The sequence below is a fragment of the Echeneis naucrates genome, chromosome 24 (genome assembly GCF_900963305.1).
Source record: "Echeneis naucrates chromosome 24, fEcheNa1.1, whole genome shotgun sequence".
Lineage (NCBI taxonomy): Eukaryota > Metazoa > Chordata > Actinopteri > Carangiformes > Echeneidae > Echeneis > Echeneis naucrates.
In genome coordinates, this window is record NC_042534.1 from 10,761,005 (window position 1) to 10,771,018 (window position 10,014).

Genomic DNA, 10,014 nt, shown 5'->3' on the forward strand with positions numbered 1-10,014 from the left:
ATGTAATTCTTCTTTGAACTGTTACTGATGTATTACTGTAGCATGTATGCCAGTATATCTATGTATGCACCTTTGAGACCATCATTTTCATGAATCTCTATTCCTGATACAAACAACTAACAAAAATTGGATTTCCATGTAACAATTTCTCACTGTATTTTGTTTGAGACAGTATTTACCAATTTTGAGCTTTTGAAAGGATTTAACCGAAATTATTATTATTTTTTTTTTCAAGGCCACTAATGTCCCCCCCGTGCATCTCTGTGCTATTACTGTGAATATGATGTACATAGGAACACTGCTTCCATTCCGTGGACAGACTGCTTTATGCATTACTCGCTCAGACTTTACACAATAGATCAAACAATAAAATATTTGCTTGTTCAATATGGATTCTCTGCAACAAAGTCGTTGAACCTGCCTTGTTTGGATTCATACTGTGAGGGGATTGCAACATGAGAGCCTGCCTGGAGGTAAACATACTAAGTGGAAAACACTGGTGTTATGGTATTTTGTCTGTTATTGAGATAGTGATGCACTGTTTAATCTGTACTTCAATGCGTTCTAGTCAACATAAACTGTCTAGAAGTGTAATAAAATCCATTTACTCAACTTACTGCCCCTTTTCATGTGTTTTAGAATAGATGTAACATTCAGGGGAAAAAGAAAATCACATGCACTTCAGGTTTTATTGTAGATGCCATATTGTTATTATTCACTTTAATAACTTTATATTTTCACATAAATATTAACGCAATTATGGAATAAACATTTGAAAATGTAAATCTATAAGTAATTATTTTGATTTGATACCACTAATCTCCCACTAGGAGCCTCATACGATTCAAATAGTGTATTACAGTAAACATAAGGAACAAACAGCCTTTAATAAATGGAGAAAGGGGATTTTATTTTCAGCAAAACTCTGGGTGCTCCTAAAAAGAAATTAAAAAAAAAAAAAAAAAAGATGGATTTGATCATTTTGATGCAACCTCAAATCTCTTTATCAGTGAATTGCCACAGATGAGTTCTTTGTGTTTAGCTGTAATGGATGAAACGGGGGGTGGATTATATCATATGGTGGATTTAAAGAAAAGCAGAATTTTTGTGTTTGTTTTTGATATGAGTTGTTTGAGCTCTAACCGTAGGATGGGATGGTCATTTAAAACGTGAATTGTAAGTTGGTAAGTGTATTTGAGAGGGTGGTGGGAAGGGGAGTGGGGGCAGGAAGAGAAAGCATCCCCTTGGCCTGTGACTCAAAGACCTCTTTAACATAGACCCAACGGGAAGATTCAGGACTCCTCTCACACAGGAAGCTCTGTTCTTGTCCAGCACTTCCTGTCTGTCCCACTTTGACCCTCACACAGACATATACACACACAGACACGCACACCCTCCATCTTATACTGATGTTAAGGATTTGGACGCACATGCGTAATTTTTGCCGGAGTTGACTTTAATTTTGCATTTTATTTTATTCATCTCCAAGGCCTGGGGATGTAGCTCAATGGCAGAGTTCACCCTTTGCACCGAGGCCCTGGGCTCAAACCCCAGCCACCAGCTGCGCAGTTTTTAATGATACAGTAATGAAAAACAAATCTGTATTTACCGTCCTTAAGGATTAGATATCAACATTATCCTTGTTTTGTTTTTGTTTTTTTTAATTTTGAGAATAATAACATTACAGACTGGGCAGGCAACTTTTTCCAGTATGTGGGTGGATGACCGTCGTGGTGGTTGGTGTTCAAGGAGAAAATAAATTAGTAATAGGAAAAAGCAAGAAACTATTTTAAGTAAAGTATTTTAGTGTTTCCTGGAAGTTGTGCAGAAATGGGACAGAATGAGACCATCGAGGCCTGCAGGAACGTCACGCAGACAGACAGCGAGGCAGAAAGACGCACAGATAGAGGAAAGAGGAATTTAAATTTGGAGACAGCTGAAACACATTTGTCTCTGGGTTCAGTTCGTATCTTATCACTTCAGGGGATAACAGTGTGTGTATACAGTCAGCATGTCTGATGAATGTGTGTTTGCTTGGTGAAGGAAGCTATACATCATGATTAAATGTATACACCCAGGCACGCAAGGGAACGGGATGCACTCTCACACACACCCACAAACAAACACAAACACAAACACAAACACAAACACAAACACACAAGCGCTGTCAGAGGGACGCATGACTTTCATGACTGCTCTAAACACATGCTAATGTATGCCACAACTGCAATTAGAAAAGTAGCAAGAAATGTGAAAAAATGTTACACATAGTAGTTAACTCAAATCCCACTTGATGACCTTTGTGTTGAGTTTTCATTGTTGAGATCATCATTGATAAATACTTAAATTGTTATTTAAGACAGTATATTACCACCCAAAAGATTTACTTTTTAACGAGTATGGAAAAATATGTATCTACACAACTTCAGTTTCTATTCACTAACAACGAATCAGATAAATTATGACTATTATAATGTAAGTTTCCTAATGTATAAGTAAAATGTCCTGATATTTAATGTAATCTAAAGCATATATGCAAAAGTCAGTGTTGTTTATCTCTAAAACACTGGACTCTTCAGAGCTCAGTCCAAAAAAGTTTTTACTGTGATCCTTTTGGTCAGCGGACTGAACCTGTTTCAAACCGTCGTAGCTGAGGGAGCCAACACATCTACTCATGGCTCTCTCTGAGTCACAGTTCAACACCGTTTCAGCGGGTGTGTGTGCGTGTAAGGGTGGAGTGTTCACAAGCTCGACTGAATGGTGACACCAAGCTGTTAATTACTTTCTGTCCTCCATAGTGACAAAACCTGTGGCAGCAAACAAAACATTTTCTGACTCAAAAGTTTATTATTACTGAATTTTGCATGAATGTTCACACTGTAACCTAATCATCCCTAAAGTCACTCTTATTTACTTCAACATCAACAACACCAACGTTGTTCCTAGCTTATACTGGGAGTTCATTTACATTTCCTTCAATGACAGGTAATGTTACATCCCGAGGATAAATCTAATAATGACGGCAAAGGAAAGTAGACTAATAAATGCAATTGGTAATAGCTAAGACATAAATGCATTTATCGGAGTGTTTGTAACTGAAATCCCACAAACCTTTAAACGTGAAGATGATTGATTCCATTGTTTGAACAGTTTCAACTGGTTTCAGGTCATGTGTCTTTGCCATACTCGCATCCTGCGACTAAAGGAAACAATTATTGTGTTTCTGTGTGTCAAAAGTAGCTCCGGGTCCTGGTGGCCATTCCCTTAACCTCTTCCTGGCTTAAGCAGAGGTCATGGACACGGTCACCATCCGGAGAAAAAACCCACGCACATGTACAAACATAGGCACACATTGAAATCACTGAGCCCAGCTCACTTTTTAGACTCCTGCCGAACAGGTCTGTCCTTTGACCCTCAGAATAGAAGCATCATTATTTGGGAACCAGGAAGTATATCAGGTATGTATTTGATACCTGTGAACATCAGAATGCATTTAACAAGAGAGCTAACACAGTTTCAATAATAATAATCTCAATCTCACTCGATGATTCAGACTTCTGAGGGACAAAGAAAGCCAATAGTTTTTTGGTTTTTTTTAATTCTTATTATTGGGTTAGGGTTAGGGTTATATTACAATTTTTACTTCACATTAGTTGTTCTTACGTCTCTTGGAAAGCGTCCTATCAGCTTCAGTCAGAGGAATTGGTTATGTAAAAGCTTGTATGGAGATACAGTATCTCTGAGAAGAAAACAACAAAATATGTCCCATTCTTGTAACATTGAATGATTACACAACATATCCCACAATTGTGATCTAATATTTCCTCCACGTATCAAACCTGACAGCCTCCAGAATTTTGCTGTTCATTTTAGATAAAATGTCAAACCTAAGGTGAATTCAAGTTTAATTCTTATCAGACAAAGACAGACCTGTTAGAATCATTGCATTTTCCTATATGTTTTCTGACAAAGACATTTTCTTTTCCTATTATTGTCATAGTACTGCACAGGCCAGAAAACATTTCATGTTTAAATTTAAAAGTGCAGAAACATATTAAGATTAGCTCCCGTGCTAATCCCAACTCTCCAACAAGTATTTTTTGAAATTTATAGTCTCATCTGTAAACTGTCACGCACAATCCATATTCCCTCGGCTACAGCTCATCCTCAGTCTGTGTGTGCACGTGTGCGGTTGTATCAGTATGTGTGGAACAGAGTTTTCAGGAATGTTACATAAGACTTGTCAAAATGATGAATTCCCTGATATGTTATCGTAGTGCACCATGTTTTTTAGGGAGAACAGGCACCAGACCGGCTCAGCTGGAAGCAACAGGTCTCATTTCACGAGCAGTGACTAGTCCTTCTGATTTACAGCATGATATGGGTGTGTTGTGCTGTAATTGTAGTTATTTTGCTTCTTGTTATTCCTGCATTCAAGTTAGTCTCGAACCCTTAGCGGCCCATTACTCTGTAATAAAAACTGTCTCACTTTGATCAACGAGCATCTGTTATCTGAAGAGGTCAAGGGGTCAAGATGAGGAGAGGATGTGCAGAGTATAGAGGGCGGACATCTTCCTCTGGACAAAACAAAAGATGCATCCTCATACAAAGCTAACATGTAACATGTTCATGCACAGCATCATAAGTCACTACAGTTTTATTTAATAATGATGGAAGGACTTTCACACTGATGTGACATTCTGACACACAAAAAAGATTTCTCAATCCTAAAAATAAGTAAATATCTTATTTTGCCTGCTGTAAATATGACAAGTAAATAAATCGTATTTGCAGATGCTTGTATGAAACTGAAGTTTTTTTGTCACCAACAGCCACTCACACTCACACTCACACTAAGACTTACGGACAATTTAGACTCACTAATTGACTTAAACATGTCCTTTGACAGTGGGAAGAAACCAGAGTACCCTGGGGGGAAAAACCCAGGGGAGGGGAGAAGAAATTCCCCCAAACCTGGAAATCAAACCCACAGGCTTATTGTGAGGCAACAGCACTAATCACTATGTCACTAACATACCACACACTCTCTGTAATCAGGTAAGACAGGTGAACTTGTCTTTCTGGTGTTAAACGTAACAAATGCAGCTGCAAAAATAAGTTCGTTTACCAAGAACACTACTTAGTTGTAACTGGTATGAACACCCCCAAAAAAGAAGAAATGCACTTACCTCTTTTCATTTCACTCTGCTGCCACCAAGTGGTCACCGTTTTTCTGTCTTAGAACAACTAATTTGCAGTAAAAAAAGAAAAAGAAAAAGCAATCAATGTTTACTGGTAACATTTTCACAAGACATGTTAAATGCATTTTACTAGATCAAGTACATTTTTGTTTGTACAGCACTAATTCATCACACATGGGTTTTTAAAGTCAATACAATTTGAGAGTATGTCAGTAAGCTTACCTGCACAATGAAAGGTAAATAGCATTCATGACTGTTTTGAAATTAAGCAGTGATGTTCATAACCTCCAGCTTTGCAACGAAAATGTTTTCCCAGGGGACATTTTTCCTGGGGAGATTTCACAGCTCGATGCTCTACCTGTTCATGTGTTACAGGCACCCTGTCCACTGATTACATGTGTACAACTGGAGCCAGAAAAAGAATCAAAGGCAGGGAAGGATAGTTTGTGGTGATAATTTGCCGATGATGAGGTGGTTTCTTACCAGCATTGCAAACGACTACCTCCTCTTCTTTTCTAGCCCCAAACAGACTTTCCATATCAGACTTTCCAAACCAACCCGTATTGTACTCCGATGCTGTCTGTCATGTAATGTTTCCTAATCTCTTCATAGTTTCTTCCCAACCCACAGAAAACTTAAAACAACTCTCTGTAGCTGTATCTGTAGCTCTAATACTCAAATGGAACAGTCTTATTGTATTTATTTTTAAAAGTGCCGTAAAACTTTCCCACTGAGAGTAACAGATCGGATTAGACCTCTAATTGCCTTTAGTTTGAGTTTAAAAGCAGCAACAGCCAGCCAAGCAGTCTAAAACAGGTTACTATTGACATGTAATTTTAATGTTACAAGAACCAAAAAGAAGTCATGTTTCTATTACAAACTTTTAAATTAGCACTTTTTGGATTTTGATTTAACTTATATACAATTTCTTTTGGCTAAAGTCATTCTAAACAGATATCTTTGGTTATTTAGAAATGTTTTATTTTGTTAATTTACTTAATTTGCTTTTTCATAACCTTATATGTGCATTCTTATTGCCTTGTCCTGTACCCCTGACTCTGTAGCAAACCACAGCTTTCAGTTTGACTGAGCATCGGTTGCATCTCTGCTGTTGTCAGCATTTGGAAGTTTTGTGGTTTTGTGTGTGTGTGTGTGTGTCTCACACCTGCCTGCCTGCCTGTCTTACTATTGTAGAGTTGTAACAAGCTTAAAATATATTTCAATTTTAATTACAACAACAATTAGAATCACAATACAGTAAATTGTGCAAAGCATACATGTCTGTCCTGAACAGATCAGTCATCAGTTTGTGTCCTGTAACTGAGCAGATCTAACGGTTAAACATTTATCTAAGAATGAAGCCAGTGGTAAAAAGAAGATTGTAATCTGGCGTATTGTGGATTATTATTTTAGATATTGACCTAGAATGTGGTTTTCTATATATGTAACTCTGTGTGGTTGAGAAAATGAAACTATTTCTACTTATTGTGTGTGTACCTTGCTGAAACAGAGTGTAACAGGTGGGCAGGAGTGTTTCTGTGTGGTTTAGGGGGCTGTAGGGTGCTAACCTTAAACCACAGCATCCCAGTGCTTCCAAAGTAAGGGCCTCCCCCCGTCTCTGCTCCCCCACTTACTGTCATCATCAGCATCACAAAAACGCGTCAGACTGAAAAAGGCATAAAAATGAAAGATGTGTTAATCTATCGCGCTTAGAGTCTGTGTTGTTTAACTTACTCTTCCATTCTCTACCTGGTTAGTGAAGATTGGACTGCTTGAGGCTGTTGTTGGAAGACCCCTGAGTTTTTTATTTGCACTATTTAGCCAGTTTTAAACTTACCGTTAAATTATTCATTTTGAGGAGCATTTTGTGTCGTTTTGGCAGCTTGTGTACGAACTTTTCTTTTGCTATGGGATATTTTATTTGTCATTGAAACCAAAGGACATAAAGCAGCATCTGGGGTGGAGCCTAAGACCACAATGCATCTGCATACTGCACAAACACATAATGCACACATGCACAGTGACTAAGATGTTTTCTACTACATCAAGTCTGCTTGAACCCACAATGTCCCCTGTCGTCCACATCTCTCTACCCCGATCCTTCTTTACTCAGAAGCGCTGACCGCAGGCTTTTTGCAGACAGCGTAGTTTTCAGGTAAAACTCTTATTTGTCATGGAACCTGTTCTGTTACCCCCGCCTCATAGAGACACACACCCACACACACACACACACACACACACACACACACACACACACGGCTGGAAGCATGATAAAAGCGAGGGGCTGTGAGAGAAGCGGACAGAGAGACAAGACGCTGACAGAAAGCCACTCAGACGAGACAACGACGGTGATGATGATGATGATGATGATGAAGAATCCCGCTGTGCTGGTGCTGTGCACCGTGCTAATCTCATCCCTTGCTATCCTGGCAACCCAGAGTAAGCCGACAACACAGAACTTTCTCTTTTTTGGGGCATAAAAGAGAAATCTCTTTACTCATTGTGTCTCTTGGGGAACAGTAAATTGTTGTCTTGTCATATTGTATCATCTCATATTTTTATAGCAAGGGAAGATGTGAAATATTGTTTCCTATTTCAAAAGGTCAAGTGTAACACAATTAATTGTGTCTAATTTGTAAGTTTTAGTGTGAGAAGGGTGTAATGTGAATGTCGTGGCAACAGTTGTTCATTTAAAGTGAAAAGAGTAAGATAAAGACACCAATTTTATAAAATTCACCACCATGTACTTTTGTTTTAAATCCCACTTTGCCTCCCTCTCTGTTTTGCCTTGATCTGGGTTTCACAGGCACCGCCGGACCAGATAGTTGCTGTTTTCAGTTCATTGCCAAACCCCTGTCAAAGAAGAAGGTGGTGAGCTACACATACACGAATATGCTGTGTCCAGTCAAGGCTGTCGTGTGAGTGACTTCTCTATATCACTGTTAATGATCTTCTTTACTGAAACATACAAAACATTTCGTTGAAGTTTTGAGTAGGTCTCACAAAATTTCATCCTTACAACAAACACACAGTAAGAGTTAAATACGGACAACGCTGCACAAATCAAACACACATAAAGATGCAGTAACAGACATGAAAACAGATTTATCATCAACAAACGGTAACAGATACACAGCTCCGACACTAAGATCCTTATGTACATGTATGAAAATCAATCAATATTATTTTTAAGTAAGAAGATCAAACATATCTGTCACTGACAAGAATCTTTGTGTTTTAGCTTTAAGATGGCAAGCAACCATGAGATCTGTGCCGACCCGTCTCAGGAGTGGGTCAAGAGGATCACTGTCGTGAAAAAAGTGGGCAACAGAGAGTCCAACTGATGCTGATGCTTTTTTAAAAAAAATCCATGTTTAAAAATGTGGAACTTTGTGGTTTATCTTTGTTGCTCTCTATATTTTAAATACATTATTTTGTCTTAAAAACTAAATGTTAAAAAAAAGAAGACTTTTTTTCTTTCTTTCTTCCCCCCCCATTTTTATCCATTTTCAGGTGATGTGTTAGAAAGACTGTGGAAGATCTTTTCTGGTCAATGCTGTACTTAATGATTCTGATATTAAATAAAATATATGTATGAAGCCCATTTTCGTTTTTTCATTTACCATCCATGGATAAAAAAAACTATCTGAACGCAAATAATTATATTCCACTTTGTCATTCTGATTCAGTTCACAAATAGACAAAATATCTGTTATGTGAAACATCAGCGCTGATGTGGTTTCTGGTTGATAAAAGCCACAGGAAACTCAGATCTGCATCACAAGGTCTTAAAGTCAGACACAATCAGATTGAACATTTGAGACTTTGGGGAAGGTTTTTGAGAAGCCACCTAAATCCAATTTTTTTTTAAATCAGCATTAATGTCCGCCATCTGTCCTGTCTTCAGTTGAGTGTGTGATGTAGCTCCGTGGACAGCAGATGTCCCTGTTCTCTCCTTTTTTATAAAGTTCAAACATTTCTCTTATAAAATGAGGAAAATAATTGTTAGGTGAGTTTAAAGTACTCATGTATAAAGTCTATCAACTAAAATGTGACCAAGAAAACCCTTTGGAATTGTGACTGTTTGGGGGTCAATGCAAAAATGACACACTTAAAGGAAAACATTCCATATGAAAACTTTTCAGAACGTTTAAAGCAATTGATGCTCAGCAGGTAGAGCAAGTTGTCTGGCCTGCATGTCTCAGGATCTCTGAGCATGACGCTGAACCTGCTGCACATGATGATGCATGTCAGTATGTTAGTGTATTCGAGAAGCTGGATGTGTGTGTACATGTGACATTCGGGCTATTTCAAGAAAAACTGACCTGAAAATCACCTCTTGCCACAGAAAAACACCTCCGACGGCGATCCAGTGACAACATACCCGACTTCCTTTAAATAGATTCTGACCCATTTTCATGTCCCCCCAACCTCCATGACACTCGATACATGTATGTGAGTATATGCACAATTTTATGCGCACAATATGAGAAGCTTTATGATCAGGTGAGTCATAGAACACTTGGTCTGATTTGATGGGTGTAGGACCTTATTTTATAGATCTGCATAATGATAATGAAAATAACTAGACTGAAGAGGGGCCATTTTAGAGTTTTTGGTTGGTAATGTTGATTGTGTAATTATAGACAAATCAATATAGTCCGTGTTTAGCATATGAGGGGCTTAATGCCAAAATAAGAGACTGTGAACAAGATGAAAAGTCATATATCACTTAATCTTCTGCCATGTTTTTCATAAAATTAATGTGACCAAGAGAAGAGCCTCAGAGATGCCCTATTAAATTTGCATATGA

At 38.1% G+C, this 10,014-nt stretch overlaps 1 protein-coding gene across 1 annotated transcript; it reads left to right on the forward strand.

Moving 5' to 3' along the window:
- The first annotated feature begins 7,501 nt into the window (after positions 1-7,501).
- Positions 7,502-8,805, forward strand: LOC115037451 (monocyte chemotactic protein 1B-like). The gene is made up of 3 exons (XM_029496008.1): positions 7,502-7,640; positions 8,008-8,119; positions 8,443-8,805. Exons 1-3 carry the CDS (start codon positions 7,553-7,555, stop codon positions 8,543-8,545), a joined length of 303 nt encoding a protein of 100 aa, XP_029351868.1. The 5' UTR covers positions 7,502-7,552; the 3' UTR covers positions 8,546-8,805.
- Positions 8,806-10,014: the final 1,209 nt, after the last annotated feature.